This window comes from Peromyscus maniculatus, chromosome 4 (genome assembly GCF_049852395.1).
Source record: "Peromyscus maniculatus bairdii isolate BWxNUB_F1_BW_parent chromosome 4, HU_Pman_BW_mat_3.1, whole genome shotgun sequence".
In the NCBI taxonomy this organism is placed as follows: domain Eukaryota; kingdom Metazoa; phylum Chordata; class Mammalia; order Rodentia; family Cricetidae; genus Peromyscus; species Peromyscus maniculatus.
This window is the reverse complement of record NC_134855.1, coordinates 159,176,728-159,193,755: the sequence shown is the minus strand read 5'-3', so window position 1 is coordinate 159,193,755 and position 17,028 is coordinate 159,176,728. Positions and strand designations below refer to the sequence as shown.

The 17,028-nt window shown below is 44.6% G+C and overlaps 1 protein-coding gene across 4 annotated transcripts in view; it reads right to left on the bottom strand.

The window, feature by feature from the left end:
• Positions 1 to 929: 929 nt before the first annotated feature.
• The window catches only part of Oprl1 (opioid related nociceptin receptor 1), a 45,303-nt gene continuing 29,204 nt past the window's right edge, over positions 930 to 17,028 (bottom strand). Inside the window, exons 3-7 of one of the 4 annotated variants that reach the window (XM_042276997.2) lie at positions 6,830 to 11,483; positions 6,052 to 6,308; positions 5,462 to 5,495; positions 3,182 to 3,537; positions 930 to 3,104 (exon numbers count right to left, since the gene is read on the bottom strand). In XM_042276997.2, coding sequence (XP_042132931.1) covers positions 2,581 to 3,104; positions 3,182 to 3,537; positions 5,462 to 5,495; positions 6,052 to 6,199 — 1,062 coding nt within the window. In that variant the 5' untranslated portion in view covers positions 6,200 to 6,308; positions 6,830 to 11,483 and the 3' untranslated portion in view covers positions 930 to 2,580. Of the gene's footprint in view, positions 3,105 to 3,181; positions 3,538 to 3,619; positions 3,743 to 5,388; positions 5,496 to 6,051; positions 6,309 to 6,829; positions 11,484 to 17,028 lie in introns of those variants that run through there. The other 3 variants (XM_006994578.4, XM_042277003.2, XM_042277000.2) reach the window with 3 other exon arrangements.

Sequence of the window (17,028 nt, the reverse complement as noted above, 5' to 3'; positions counted from 1 at the left end):
AAATTCACATTTTGAAGTCCTATCCTCCCATGTGATGATGTTAAGAGGTGACTCAGCTGTAGGTCATGGGGTTGGAGCCCCACAACTTTACTATTTCTATTAATGGGATGTGTGCAGTTCTGAAATCATCTTTCTATAAAGTAAGGATACAGTGAGAACACAACCTCATAGAATTCAGCCCATTACACCTTCATGGACTGCAGCTTTCAATCCTGTGAGGAATTCATGTCCATTGCTTATTGGACTGAAAAAGCCCAAGCTAGCCATGTGGTGGTGGTGGCGGCGGCGGCGGCGGCGGCGGCGGCAGCGGCGGCGGCGGCAGCAGCAGCGGCGGCGGCGGCAGCAGCAGCAGCAGCAGCAGCAGCAGCAGCAGCAGCAGCAGCAGCAGCGCCACACGCCTTTAATCCCAGCATTTGGGAGGCAGAAGCAGGCAGATCTCTGTGAGTTTGAGGCCAGCCTAGTCTACAGAGTGAGATCCAGGACAGGAACCAAAACTACACAGAGAAACTCTGTCACGAAAACAAAACAAAACAAAAAAGCCCAAGCTGACAGCATCTGTCATTAAAACTTGAATAAAACCAAACCTTGATCCACCAGCCCTGTACTGGAAGCAAGGGCTTTAGCACATAGGATCCTGTTCAAATTGAGGCAAAGAAAAGCCTGTAAGCCAGGAAGAAAGGCATCTGCCCCTGAGGGTGGGAAAAGAGTAGTCACTATTTTGGGAGAAGGAAAGGCAGCAGCCTCTGCAACCCAGGATCTAGTTTCCCTCCCATAAATCAAGAGACTTCTCAAAGACCCTCTATCAAGGGCAGAACAGGTTTAAGAACCCATCAGTCTGGTCCTACTGTCCGTCCCAAAGCATGTGAACTCCAGGCAAGTTACTCTTATGTAGCTAGAGTCAGCAACACTTATTCTACGGACAGCACCGGTCACTGGGTAAGTGTTTATTATGACACTCCTTCATTACTCCAGAGGCAGGCGTAGGGCTGGCTACATGCATGGAAATGACACTTGTTGCATGCTTAAATACATGAAGATGTACAAATTCACAAATTTTTAACCTTGGCAAGAAAGCACTATAGCTAATGGTTCCCACCCAAATGTCACAGAGTGAGTCTTGGCCTCCTCATTAAGATTGTTAAGGCCTAGTCACTCTGAGACAGGAACTAGCCCAGGTTCTACATTGTGTGAAGCCACCTAACCAAGGTCTCAGTGGAAGACCAAAGTCTACCCAAGGTTGCTAGTATTTTGGTAACTGATCCACAAAAAGAACATCTACAAGGCCTCTTATTCTCTAAACCATCAAATAGATCTCCAAGATACAGACTCTTCTTCCAATGTCCCCAAATCCCTTGGTCCTTGCAGATTGGCTCAAATGAGCCATTTTAGGCTTCAGCTTTCACACTAACTCTTCATTTGATGCCAACTTCCAATTTTGCAGCAAGCTCAGGACTTACTCAAATATGCCCTAAGGCCTGTAAATGAAGCAGGTAGTCACTATAGGTACAGAACAGAACACATTCCGACTGCTACCTTTCCCAAGCTACAAGTATGCTTCTAGCAGTACAACTTCTGACCTCTGATGTAGTAAAATAGAGACTGCCAGAGAGCTTAGGGAGGCTGTGGGGAATAAGAACAGAGCATATTCTTTTACTCTGCTCTTACTAAGCAGCCAAGACCAGTACATGCTGCCTCTGTGTTGTGAGCAGCCCATAGAGGCCACAGCAGCTTTCTCCTGATTACCTCCCACACACCTAGAAGTAGGGTTGCAGGCTTGTCAAGCAGCCTGTGGTATAAGAGTTCACAGTGGTTTTGGAGGGAAAGGGCCATAGAGAAGTTCTGGGTATTGTCCCCTATTGGCCTTTAGCTGAGAAGGTGGCCTATGTTGGAGCCACAGTCAGAATAGGCAGTGGCAGTGGCAAGTGAAGTCCTCTTCACAGACTTCATGGTACAGCATGGAGAGAATCTTCAGAAAACAGCCATCCAAGAACCCACTGATGCCCACCCACCTCGGGTAATCTGGCTGTATCAGTGGAGTCAGAAACAGAAAATGCTCCAAGGCAGCTCCAAGCTTAGGGCACTGCCCACTGCAGCACCAGGCAACACCAAGTATTTTCAGCAGTCCTATGGAAATACTTAAAGGCTGAGGGCAATAGCATAAAACATGTGACTACTTGATCACTGCAATACCTCAGGTTGAGTCCACCTAGAGCCAGAACAGCAGGGAGAGGCCAGAGGAGTCAAGTGAAGCATGAATACCTATGTGGGTTCACCAGGCATGTCCACTGTGTTATGGATGTTTCCATGCACTGTCCTTTGGTCCTCTCTGGTCTTACACGGAGGGGGGATCCTAATCTGACAGAGGCCTTAGAGGCCACCTTGATGCTTGGACCTGTCCCATGGTGTTGTTACAAGGTCTTCCTCTAGGATTAAGCATCCTGAGCCAAAAGAAAGGCCATTCAAGGCCCTGGATGCTCAAGGTTCAGGGTCAACCTAGAGAGCAGTGACCTGTGTAAGTTCCGTGTTGGGTGTAGATGGGCTCTGTGGGCTGACAGGCACCATGGGCAGGTCCACGCCTAGTCATGCCGGCCGTGGTACTGTCTCAGAAGTCTTGCAAGCAAGGCCCACATCCTTGGCAATGCTGCGCACACGATCAGAAACCTGCACCTCCCGATGCAAGGCTGAAGCACAGCAGAACTTTCTAAAGCAGGCCTTGAAGTTCTCATCCAGGAAAGCATAGAGAATGGGGTTGAGACAGCTGTTGACATAGCCCAGGGCTGTGCAGAAGCGCAGGATGGCTACTGCAGCCTCACTGCCTGGCTGAACACCCAGTCCTTGGACCAGCACAAAGACTTGCACAGGTGTCCAGCAGCCCACAAACACAGCCACCACCACCAGCACCAGCCGTGTGATACGCCGCAGGTTCCGGTCCTTCTCTCGGGAGCCTGAAAGCAGACGGACACCACGGAGCCGCCGAATCATGAGGCTGTAGCAGACAGAGATGATCAGCACAGGGATGATGAAGGAAAAGAGGAAGATGCAGATGGCAAATACCGGGCCCCAATAGTCCTGAGGGGCAGGGATTTCCACCAGGCATTCGATCTCTGCAGGAGAGAAATGGGGTCAGAAGGGCCACCAAGAACCATGGGGAACTGGTCAGAGAGGAGGACCACCTACTGACCTTCATCTTCCACTTGTGCTGAGCCCATGATGGCAACAGGAACACCAACCACTGAGGCCAGGGCCCATATGGCCACATTAACAGCCTGGGCTTTGCTGGATGTCCGAACATCAAGGGCACGGATAGGGTGACAGATGGCCACATAGCGGTCTACACTCATGGCAGTCAGAGTGAAAGTGCTGGTGAACATGTTGTAGTAGTCAATAGCAATGACAGTCTTGCACAATGCATTCCCAAATGGCCAGAAGCCCAAAAGGATATCTGTGCCCTGGAAGGGCAGTGTCAGCAAGACCAGGGTATCAGCCAGTGCCAGATTAAATATATAAATGTTGGTAGCTGTCTTCATCTTGGTATGCCTGTAGAGAACAGGAAGAAGAAATGCTTCACTTGGCCACTTTGGCTGGACTTGGCAAAAGGGGCCACCATGAGGATCATTACCTTTGAATCTCTCAACTTCAAAGTCTCCAAGGAAGCTTGTTAAATGGCAGATTCTGCACTACACCCAAGGTCCATTGAGCCTGGGACAAACACTTTAACAAGCTCCTCATGTGATTTTGACATCTAAAAAAAGGTTTCGAATATTAAAGAGAGAACTACCCTGGAAAATTTGGGGCATGGAGGAGCAATTGAGTATATATCTAATCTGAATGTGAGCTTTGTGGAAGAAATCAAGAGAGAAATACTGTCTTCTCTCCTGAATCTCTCTTAACACTCCTCTCAGAGGTTTTTCAGGGCACTGCCTGGAAAGTTTATCAAAGGTCTTTCAAGTGACAATGTTGTCTAGCAATGGAAACAGGAATTGGTGGGCCACCAGATGGCTCAGCCAGTAAAGGCACTTATTGCCAATTCTAACAACCTGAGCTCAATCTCCAGGACATTTGTGGTGGAAGGAGAAAACCAACTCCCTCATCTGACCTACACATCCAGACAAACACACACATAAATAAATGCAATAATTTTTTAATTCTAAAAAAGGAAACAGGAAATGGTGACAAGAACAGAAGAGGTACTAATTAGGTTTGATTGTATCCAAGCACCTGGAACCATGGTAGGAACATTGTAAGTAACAAATATTAATGAAATGAATTAATGTTTATGATAGTGGTAGGGAAGGGTGGTTATAGGGATAATGCTGATGACAGCGATGGTGATGAAAATGATGGCAGTGATGATGGTGGTATGGCAGTGGTAGCACTAAAGATGACAGTAGTCCATGTCAGTTGAGTTGCTATCAGGGAATCTGGGATTAAGTTCTGTTTCTTAGCTATTAAGTCCAGAGACCTTAATTACAATAAATTACAATTTCAATAATAATGGTAGATATCTGAGACAAGCTCTTACATAGATTTTTATTTCATTTGAGGCTTTCAAAAATGCTATTTTGATCCCTACTCTAAAGGAAAGGAAACTGAGGCTCAGAGGAGCTGAGTAGCTTTTTATAAGGGCTTAGAACTGCTAAAGTGTAGAATGGGGCTCAGATCAGATTTTTTCTGGCTCCCGACATACATCCAATTCAAACATACTGTGTGCTATCTCCAGTGTGGCCACAGCAATTGCTGAGAATGGTTCTCTGGAGATGCTGGGGGATAAGATGGCCTCTCTTGTCTACTCTAATGCCATAAATGGTTCCAAGAGTTTTAATGTCCCAAACACAAAGGAGAAATGTGGGAGAGAAATACTGATGACAAGAAGGGTGGGCAAGGCTTATAAACTGCCCCAGGTTGCTGTACTTCTTGCCAAAGACACACCCTCTATCCATTAAGAGGCACATGGGTCACAGAATAGTTTCCCACAAGAGTCCTCTACTGGAAGTCAATACTGGGAAGGCTTTTCCTACTGCACTGTCTAATCACATATCACATACATACACACATGTGTGCACACGCACATACATATGGCTATGTAATCCGCATTTCTCACTTAACAAATAGAGGAAACAAGGCCCATTGTGAACAGGATTTGTTCAGAAATACTAAGAGGATGGTAATGAGGCAGGGTGTTGACACTGTACTGTTCTGTCCTCCCTCCACCAACACTGATACCATCAAGGGGACCATAATCTCTTTCTTCAGAGCCAACTCTTTTTTTTTTTTTTTTTTTTTTTTTTTTTTTTTTTTTTGGTTTTTTGAGACAGGGTTTCTCGAGCCAACTCTTTTTGAAAGAGGAAGAATCTTATATCAGTGAAGGACCTTGCTATAGTTATTTACCATTAAAGTACCTCCCATGTCTTTCCAATGCCCAAAGAATTTGGTGTCCCCAGCCTGGCATTCAAGTCCTCACCTGCTGTCTCCAGTCCCCCTCAATGCCCTCCCAGCTGGAAAAAAAAAAAACAGAGACCATCATTGCCACAACACATTTACCCATTGCACACTCCTGTGCAGCTTTCTGGTCCATAGAACTGTACCTCATACTGCCCCCATCCATGTCCCCTCACTGTTGACTCTACCTCAATCACCCAGTACTGCTGCCTTCTTTTTGTCCTCCAAATTTTCCCATTTCTGAGCACCAGTAGAGTGTGGGATCAGCCAAAAAACATTCACCATGAACAGAGATCCCAAGAGCCAAAGAACAAGGGCTTCAGCCCCTCTACCTCTCTTTGAGAAACACTAGGATCCTGTGTACCCATGAGGTCATTCACACAGACAGCATGGCACAGACTTATCTGCAGCTCCAAGCCTCCAGGTGGTGACACCTAGTCTGGAACACATGGGGGCAGAATAGGAGTTGAACATCAAGGTTGAGCCTGCCCTCTAAACAGAGAGGAAAGAAATTTGATGGAGCAAGTAGAAAAATCCATACTTGCTCAGATTCATCCACAACAGCCTTCTGGCTCAGGTTCCCTCTCCACAGATTGGTGGGGCCCAGCCTACCTGAGGATGACATACATGACGAGGCAGTTCCCCAGCAGCCCCCCGATGCACACAGCCAAGTAGAGCCCCACGATGGTGACCTTGAGTCCAAGGGGCAGGAAGGCGCTGTGGCTAGCATTGAGCAGCAGGTGGTGGGGTACAGTCTCATTTAGGAGAGACAGGTTGCCTTGAAAGTGGCTGCCATACAAGACTTCCCAGAATGGGGCAGGGAAGAGGGACTCCATGCTGTCACCCTGCAAAGTCACTCAATATAGTTCCTGGAACAGGGCACAGAAAAAGTGACCACAGTGCTAGACACAGTCCACTGAGGCCTTAGAATACAGCACAACTAGCCTAACAGGCACATGGAACACCTCCATGGGCATCCACAAACACTAGGCACACACGTAGACACAAAGACAAGGACAAAAGCACACACATGGGCACATGATAGCACACACAGGGGTATGGGAGCACATGTAGCCACAAGATTACTTCATGTTAGGATTACAGACTCATACAGAAGCTATGTAGAGGTAGCTACACAAGCATACATGTCCACCCACAGGGACTCAGGGGCACACAGCCATCTGAATACGAAAATGCCTAAACCATCTGAAAGCACACTGGAGCACAAAAGACATGGGATTTCCCCAGAAATACCTAGGGCTCAGTCATTTCACATAGCTTCCTCCCAACCCCCAGCCCCAAATCTCCCCCCCCCCGCCCCCCGACACACACACACACACACACACACACACACAGCAGCCGCAGTAGCTCTCACTAGAGTCCCTCTTACCTCCAACAGCACACACAACCTCTTCAGAAGCTGGGCCAAAACAGACCCTAATGCTTAGCAGAAAAGCAGGCAGGCAGGAGCACAGTGGACTAAGCAGTGCTTCTCACTCCAGCATGGGGTCTGCTCAGGCTGTGAATGGCTCCTTGTTCCTAGCTTCTGCTCCGAAGATAAGATATTGACTAGACGCAGCAGCCAGTGCGGCAGCCAGAAGGCGGGGGAAGGGCAGAAGGCTGCGGCTGAGAGAGGGAGGGGCTGTGCAGGTTGGAGAAGGGAGCCAAGAAAAGGAAGATCACCAGACCAGAACCCCCTAGGCTCCACACCAGGTAGGAACAGACAAAAGATTAGAACACATATGAAGTGATGGACCCACCCACCCAAGACAGGCACACTCAGAAGCTGGGACACATAACAGGAACATCCATAAACACAAAAATGGAGACGTGAACAGGAACTCAGACACACACACACACACACACACACACACACACACACACACACACACAGCCTTAGACATGAAGACACACTCGGAGATGTACACAGAGAAAGATGTGAGGCTCTAACATATGCAAATGTTGTTTTGGGGTGTGTGTGTGTGTGTGTGTGTGTGTGTGTGTGTGTGTGTGTGTGTTGGTTGATTGGTTGGTTGTTTTGGAGGGGGTGCTGTTTGCTTAGTTTGGGTTTTTTGTTTGTTTGGTTTTGGTTTTCTGAAACAGAGTTTCTCCATGTAGCCCTGCCTGTCCTGGAACTCAATCTGTAGACCAGGCTGGCCTTGAATTCAGTGATCCACCTGCTTCTGCCTCCCAAGTGCTGGGAGTAAAGATGTACACCACCACCACCCAGCAAAAATGTTTTGTACAGCCTAGCACAGACCAGATTTTGCTGGCTTTCTTTCCCAAAGCTGTCCTCAGTCAGGTGTCTAGTGGGAAAGCAATAAACAGCAATATCCTGACCCAACTAATTCTCCAGGTAAAGGTCTTGTTGCAAATAAACATGAGATGGTCTGGACTGAGGAACCAGTACTGCCCTACATCTACTGATGCTGCTTATACCTAATGTACACCAAGCCCAAGACAAAATTGAGCTCATGAACCCCCACTACATGTGGCCATTGCCACCCATATTATCCTCACACAAATGAAAGCATCACACCTCTGAGGTCTGAAGCTGCCTGTCAAAATGGCAAGAATAAGAGGAAGCCAGATCTGCTGGTCACTTGGAGCCAACACCACAGCTGAGCCCCAGACATGGATTTTGGAATACACAGAGTTGGCAAGCTCCTAGGGACCATGTTCCTTGCCAGCAGAGGGGTCACAGTTCATTGAAATAAAAGCCATAAGTCAAGGTCATGTAGACTAGGGACCCTATGCTGAGTCTCTAGCCATCATCAAATCAAAGGCTTGTTTTTCCTGTCTGGGCTGAATAAGAGCCAGACCTCCCACATACAGCTAGACCCTGCTCCTTCTCCAAGGATGGGGACCTGGTTGCTAGGCAACTCACAGAAGTGTTGCTAGGATACCTGTCCAACCAGAAAAGGCCAAAGCAGACAGACGCCCCAGGACTCAGCATCCCAAGCTGTCTCCAAGGACTTGTCTCTGCAGCTGAGACTCGGAAACACATGGACACTCAAGGAAACACACGAGGACACATTCCTGCAAATTAACAGAACACATACAGAGATACACAGCCAGGCACAGTATAAACACAGAGACACAAGTGATATGTGCTCAGAGATGCACACAAAGATCACATATTCAAACCAACAAGGTGCATGCAGGCACAAAGAGAAAAATATAAAGAGGATGTGAATAGGTAGGTACAGATTAAGGCACTTAGATATGCAGCACACTCTGTCTCTGTCCCTCTATCTGTCTCTGTCTCTCTGTTTCTCTCTCTCTCTTCTTTCCTCCCTCCTTTTTTCCTCCCTCCTTCCTCCCATCCCAGACAAACCTGGCACCCTGATCTCAAAAGTCTGAAAAGGTAGGAACTCAGACAGGCTGAAACTCCTGAAGCATCTTCTCCAAACAACCTCAGAGTTCTCAGCCAAGCTGTCTCTGTACTTCTACGGAGGCTCTTTTCCTAACAGCCTCCACCTGCCTTCCAATCCAGGCTCCAGATTTGGAAAGAGGATGCTATAAGCATTGTAAGTGTAGGCAGAACAGAGCCACAGAATGTCCCTTCCTCTCATGGTCTTGGGTTGGCTCCTGTGTGCTTTGCCTTACCCCACTGCATGGATCCCACACCCAAACTAGCTTCAATCCTGCCTATTCTAAGGAGCCTTCCCTGTCCTCAGTCCCAAGAGTCCTTGGCTCAGCTTCATGGCCTCAACTATGACTCAGCTACAATGCTGTCAGGTAAAACTGAGCTCTGGTCTCAGCATATAAGTGTGTACCAATAGAATGTAGCTCAGAGTCCACATGCTCACATGTTGTCTCAGGTGGAAGAATAATTTGGTCATATGACACATGAGGTGGCCAAAATGGGCACTGGTAGCACAGAGGAAATAGCTCTAGCATCTTGAGGCCAAACAGAAACTCAGCAAGAATAAGTGGACTTTCTAGAAAGGAAGAAACAGGACAATACAGAACATAAGTGAGACAACAGGGTCAGCAAGAGATGTTGTTCAGCTTTCTATGGCCCCACACTGTAACACCAAAATGTCATTGGTTATTTTCCACTCTTACTTTTTGCTCTTTTTTGGGGGGTCTGCCCCCAGCTCCCAAATAAATCACACACAGAGGCTTATTCTTAATTATAAATGCCTGGTCTTAGCTTGGCTTGATTCTAGCCAGTTTTTCTTAACTTAAATTGTCCCCATCTACCTTTTGCCTCTGGGTGCTGTGGATATCGTTCTGTATAAATAAAACACTGATTGGCCAGTGGCCAGGCAGGAAGTATAGGCGGGACAAGGAGAGAGGAGAATTCTGAAAAGTGGAAGGCTGAGTGGGGGAGACACTACCAGCTGCTGCCATGACAAGCAGCATGTAAAGATGCCGGTAAGCCATGAGCCACATGGCAAGGTATAGATTTATAGAAATGGGTTAATTTAAGATATAAGAACAGTTAGCAAGAAGCCTGCCATGGCCATACAGTTTGTAAATAATATAAGCATCTGTGTGTTTATTTTATAAGTGGGCTGTCAGACTGCTGGGGCTTGGCGGGACCCGGAGAGAAAACTCCAGCTACATCCGGGTGTAATTGCTAAACGGTCTTATTAATAATAATAAAAAAACTGGAGCCAGATATTGGGGTGAATGCTGAAAGATCAGAGAAGCAGAACAAGCCACAGCCAACCTCACCTCGCCAACTCCTCAGCTGATCCTATTTCCTCAGACTGAAAGCCTCTCAGTCCTCACTCAGAAAGGTGTATCAGCTGAACTGCTTAAAAGGATCTAGTTCCTGGTCCTCATGCCTTAAGAGCATGAGTTCCTGTTTCCTCGCACCTTATATACCTTTCTGTGTCTTGCCATATTACTTCCTAGGATTAAAGGCGTGTGTCCTTCCCAAGCAAAGACATGAGATCTCAAGTGCTGGGATTAAAGGAGTGTACTATCATTGCCTGACTTCTATGTTTAATATAGTGGCTGGCTTTTTCCTCTGATCCTCAGATAAGCTTTATTAGGGTGCACTGTATATTGGGAGACACAATGTATCACCACATCTGGGTTTTTTTCTTTTTCTTACTACTGTATCTTATTTTCACTCTTATTCCATGGCTGCCTGGATGGCTGGGTGGCTGGCCCCTAGCATCCTCCTAGATCCCTCTTGTTCTTCTTCTTCTCCTCCCAGATTTCTCCTTCTATTTCTTCTCTCTGCCTGCCAGCCCTGACTATCCTTTCCCCTGCCTCGATATTGGCTGTTCAGCTCTTTATTAGACTATTGAGTATTTTAGACAGGCACAGTAACACAGCTTCACAGAGTTAAACAAATGCAACATAAAAGAATGCAACATTTGCATTATTAAACAAATGTTCCACAGCATAAACAAATGTAACACATCTTAAAATAATATTCTACAACAAGGGGACATATAACAAGAGAGTATTACTGACAATACAAACAACAGCATGACTCAAGTACACAGATCACTGTTGAAGCCACCAAGGGCTGTACATGGGTGTCAGAAGCACCAAGGCAAGGTCCAGAACATGACTGTGTAGTCCTGGCTATTCCGAAATTCACTATAGAGATATGGAAGGACATGGCAGCATGCAGGCAGACATGATGTTGGCTACATTTTGATGAGTAGTCTCAGTGTCACACTGAGGGAAGCTTGAACAAAAGAGACCTCAAAGCCCACCCCCACAGTGACACACTTCCTCCAAGAATGTCATACATACTTCAACAAGGCCATACCTTCTAATATTGCCACTCCCTTTGGGGGACATTTTCTTTCAAACCACCACACCTATCTTCACAGTGCCAAGCGTCAGCTGCTGTCCATGGCCCCTTCATACCTTCAAAACCAATTCTACCTTAGAGACTTAGACATTACCAAGTTCAGCATTCATTAGATGCAACCTTGGCTGCCTCTGGAACACAGCTCATGTGTGTTGACTCTGAAGAAAGACTTCCCAGAAGATTTTGCCTCAATGATAATGTTCTCTTCTTAAGCACAGCTGATTTTTCAACTCCAGCTGACCAGCATCAGTTTGTTCTAGTAAAGCAAAGGATTCATTTTAGTGATTCTTTATTTATTTTCCCAAGACAGGATTTCTCTGTCTTAATTCAAAATACAGAACAGCCCCAGTAGTCTTTAATGAACTCTCAAGCTTCCCTCTGAAACTTCACAAGGCAGGCCCCTAATGTCTGCATTGCTCTCAACATTGTTATCTTCCAAGCTTCCTACAAAACAGCCTGCACATTTCTGAGTGCTCAATGGCTTTTCTAGCCAAAATTCCAAAGTATTTATACAAACCTCCCAAAACAACATGGTCAGGTCTGTCACATCAATACTCATTCCTGGTACTAATTATTATCTTAGGGTTTCTATTGCTGTGATAAAGATTATGACTCAAAAAGCAGCTTAGGAAGGAAAGTGTTTATTTCAGCTTACAGTTCCACATCCCATCCCATCAATGAGGGAAGTCAGAGCAGGAACTCCAACAGGGCAGGAACCTGGAGGCAGAAGCCATAGAAGACTGTTGGTTACTGGCTTGATCCTTGCAGCTTGCTCAACTGCCTTCTTATAGAACCCAGGACCACCAGCCCAGGGGTGGCCCTGCCCATATTGATCTGGGCCCTCCCACATCAGTTATCAAGCAAGAAAATGTACAAGACTTGCCCACAGACCAATCAAGTAAGGACATTTTCTGAATTGAGGTTCCCTCCTCTCAGATGAGTCTAGCTTATGTCAAGAGGACATAAAATTAGCCAAACAGAACAGATACCAACTATTTATTTTATAAGGAGATAATGTTCTCTGAATAGGGTAGATCTTCCATGAAGGCCAAAGCATTAGTTAACTCTGAGAATGTTTTAGTATTTCTTATATATTTAATAGGCCAAAGTTTATATATAGATTTAACTATTTGTCCACTAAAATGAGTTCTATAATCACAATTATAGGAATGCCCTCTCTGAATTACTGTTCTATTGCTATTTCAAAATACTATGACCAAGACAGCTATCAAAAAAATGATTAATTAGGCTTATGGTTTCAGAGGGCTAGAGTCCATGATGGCAGAGTAGAAGCATAGCAAGAGGAACAGCTGAGAATTCACTTTTTTTTTTTTGTTTTGTTTTGTTTCAAGACAGAGTTTCTCTGTATAACAGCCATAGCTGTCCTGGAACTCATTCTGTAGACCAGGCTGACCTTGAGCTCACAGAGATCCATTTGCCTGTGCCTCCTGAGTGCTGGGATTAAAGGTGTGTGCCACCATGTCCGCTGGAAATTCACATCTTGATTTGCAAGTAGGAGGAAGAAAGGATACGTTGAGAATGGCATGAGTCTTTTGAAACTTTCCAGTGACACACTACTCCAACAAGGACCAAGTATTCAAACATACGAGCCTATGGAGGCCATTTTCATTCAAACCATCAAACCCTATGGGAATAATTCTTTTTTAAAGATTTATTTTGCCAGATGGTGGTGGCAGTTATTTTTATTTATTTTTAATTTTGTGTACATGTTGGGGGTGGGTATGTACACATGAGTGCATGTACCCACAGAAGCCAGAAGCATCAGATCCTCCTGGAGCTGGACTTAAAGGCAGTTGTCAGCCATTCAGTGTGGGTTCTGGGAACTGAACTCTGATCTTCTACAAGAGCATTATGCATTCTTAATCACTGAGCCATCTCTCTAGCCTCCTAAGCCAGTTTTTGTTGTCATTTTGCTTTGATAAAATTTACAAAGAATAGATTAATAGTGTTAAAAACTTTTATTGTTGTAAACAGAGAATGCAGCATTAATTTTATCTCAGGGAATTGAATTTTTGCCTTGAAAATTTTTAATAACTTCATTCTTAACATAGTTGTAGCCATGTCCAAATTCTTTAAGTTTAGTTCTCACAGTCATTCTACAACATACTTTAATCTTCTAACTTTGTTCTTGTCTGTTTTCATTTTAGAACAGTCTTTACCTTACCATTCAAAATCCTTTTATATCCAAAGGCAGTGCTTCTCTTTAGTCTTCTTTTACCAAAAATACATTTCACACCTATAACGTTTATATCTCTTTTTCTTCATTTGATGATTCTTTAATGTCTTATTACAACTATTGTTATAATTACAAATTTAGAAAACACTTTCTTTTCAATAAGATAATTATATTTCAAATTAAAACTAGAAGCTTTATCTAAAACACATCTTAACTATCTAACAGTTACAGATACAGATAAAACATATTAATACAGGATCTCACTATGTATCCATGGCTGACCTGGAATTGGCTATGTAGACGTAGTGATCTGTCTCTGCCTCTTGAATGCCAGGATTAAAGATGTGCACCAAAACACCCAGTGTGTGTGTGTGTGTGTGTGTGTGTGTGTGTGTGTGTATGTGTGTGTGTAATCCTCTGGTGTAGGGAGGTGTGGGGGCACAGAGGCAAGAGATATCAGATCCCCTGGAACTGAAGTTACAGTTGAGTCCTCTGGAAGAGCAGTAAGTGCTCTGAATTGCTGAGCCATCTCTCCAGCCTCGATAGCCTTTAAGGTTTTAATTTCATTTATTTATTTTTATGTGTATGGGTGTGTAGTGGGTAGCCATTCCAGCTTGGATCTGGAAGTTCCAACCCCCATTGAGACTCTGGCAACTGTCACGCCTATGAGGCGGGGCCAGGGAAGGCGCCTGGAGACCCAAGAGCTGGATGGGCCAGCACTCTCTCTGTGAGCTCTCTCAGTGCCAGGACACTGAATGTTGGAGGTGGACCTGACCGAGCAGAGCTCCAGAGAAAACAAATGGACTGCAATACACCTTTCCCAGACCCTGCGAACTACCTATCAGTTAATTTGTGAGTTACGCCATTAAATAAATATCCTTTTAACTACGTGGAGTGGCCAAAATAATTTCACCAATATGGGTGTTTTGCCTGTATGTCTGTACACTTCATGTGTACAGTGCCCTTGGAGCCCATCAGATTCCATAGGACTGGAGTTACAACCAGTTATGAGCAGTCATGTGGGTGCAGAAAATTGAACCTAGGTTCTCTGGAAGCAGCCAGTGATTTTTAAGGGCAAAGACATCTCTCCAGAACTGCCTTGTGTTTTCTTAATATATTTTAATTAATTATTTATTAAATATTTAAATCATAATAACAGGCAATTTAAAATGGCTTTTATTAAAGAAAAAAGCATTCACTTCTCACTAGGGTTTATGAAGCATCAAAAAAGCAGAATAAAGTTTTTTCATTTCTGACTTTACTCCTTTTGAATCAACTATTTATCTAGTAGCTGTGTTAATCACTTAATAAATATTTTACTGAAACTATCCTATCTTCCTTTTTGTTTTTTTTAAGACAGAGTCTCTCTGTGTAGCCCTGACTATCCTGGAACTCACTATGTAGACCAGGCTAGCTTCAAACTCACAGAGATCTGCCTGCCTCTGCCTCCCAAGTGCTGTGATTAAAAGTGTGTATCCAACACACCCTGCCCAAAGTGAGTTTTTTTTTTCCATTCTACTTTTTTTTTCAAGAGGATGGTTTTTCTGTCCTTATGAAACTAACTCTTTTTTGTTTGTTTGGTTGGTTGGTTGGTTGGTATTTTTGTTTTGTTTTGTTTTGTTTTTTGAGACAGGGTGTGGTAGTTTGAATGTAATTGGTCCCCATAATATCATAGGGAGGGGCTATTAGGAGGTGTGGCTTTGTTGGAGTAAGTATGGCCTTAGTGGAGGAAGTGTGTCACTTCGGGAGTGGGCTTTGAGGTTTCCTATGCTCAGGATACTGCTCCGTATCTCAGTTGACTTCCTGTTGCCTTCAAGATGTAGGACTCTCAGCTACTCCTCCAGCACCATATCTGCCTGCATGCCGCCATGCACCCTGCTATTAGGATAATGGACTGAACCTCTGAAACTGTAAGCAAGCATCCCAATTAAATGTTTTCCTTATAAGAGTTGCCATGGTCATGGTGTCTCTTCACAACAATAAAAACCCTAACTAAGACAGAAGTTGGTACCAGGGAGTACGGTATTTCTGTGATAGGCCTGACCACGTGTTTAGATGAATTTGGACTTTGGTACTTTGGGTTATGAGAGCAGTGGAATGCTTTAAGCAGTACTTAATGGGCCACACTAGTAGAAGCATAGGAACAGAGGTGCAAAGAGTTATTTGAACTGTTAGGGGGTCACTCAAGATGTTTCAGAGAATTTTAGTATGTTGCCTAGAAATTGTTCTTAGGATATTTTAGTGAAGAATGTGGCTTCTTTTTGCCCTTGTCCAAAGAGTCTGCCTGAGGCTAAAGTGAAGAGTTTGAATTAATTCTGTTGTCAGAGGAAATCTGAAAACAGTGTAGTATAGATTTTGTCATGTGGTTATTAGTGGTCACTCTAATGAAGATTTACAACAAAAAGGAGCAAGCTGAGCAGGGTAAATTGAAAAATGTAATTTTTGAGGAGAAAGGGAGCACCAGGAAGTGGAATTGAACTAAGTCCGGTGTTCAAGAAGATAAATGGATTAAGAAATTGAGTAAAGGGAGTGGTGACCTCAAGGCAGGATCCCACCCAGCTAAGTTTCCAACTTGTGAAAAGGAACTAAAGAAAAGCTTAGAGCCAGGTGTGGTGGTGCACGCCTTTGATCCCAGTACTGGGAAGGCAGAGGCTGGCAGATCTCTGAGTTTGAGGGTAAACTGGTCTAGAGATCCAGTTTCAAGACAGCCAAGCTTAGGCAGTGAAGGACAGAAAGCTGGTGAAGATGTAATTGAATGAGAGGGCCATGTTCCAGCACCAGTGCGCAGTAGAATTTGGCAGCTTCAGCCATGCATTTCTGGCTTTAGAGTTAAGAGTAGAAAAAATGGGTTATGTAATTTGCCTCTGTGCCTAAAGAAAGCTGCTGAGGCCAGGCATGTGTCAGGGGGTGTCCCTGAATGGAAGCCTAGAGAGGCCATTTCATGAAGCTGTGAAGTTGAAACCTGGATTACCTTGGAGAATTGAAGATGTTAGAGATCCCAGAGTCATGGGATAGCTCCTGAGGAAAGTTGCTAATAGGAAGTGGAACCAGCCCAAGAGAAAAAAAGTGTATTGCAGTCAGCAAAGCTAAACAGAATTGGAAATCTGAAGAGTGTTTTGACATCAGACATGGAGATGCAGAGTCTGGAGTTTGCCCAGATGGTTTTCAGCTTTGCTTTGATCCAGTATTTCCTCTCTATGCTCCCTTTTCTGCATTTTGAAATTGTAATGTATATGCTGTGCCATTATATGTTGGAAGTATGTGATCTGCTTTTTTATTTTGATTTTTACAGGTGATTACAATTAAGAGATTGCATGAATCTCAGAAGAGACTTTGAACTTTGGACTTTAATACCTTGTTGAGACTGTGAAAGACTATGGAGACTTTTGAAATTGGACTAAATGCATTTTGCATTATAATATTGTTACAAGCTTATGGGGGCCAGGGAGTAGAATGTGGTAGTTTGAATGTAATCAGGGCTGTAATCTCATAGGGAGTGGCTATTAAGAGGTGTGACTTTGCTGGAGTGAGTATGGCCTTGTTGGAGGAAGTGCGTCACTATGAGAGCAGGCTTTGAGGCTTCCTATGCTCAGGATACTGCCCA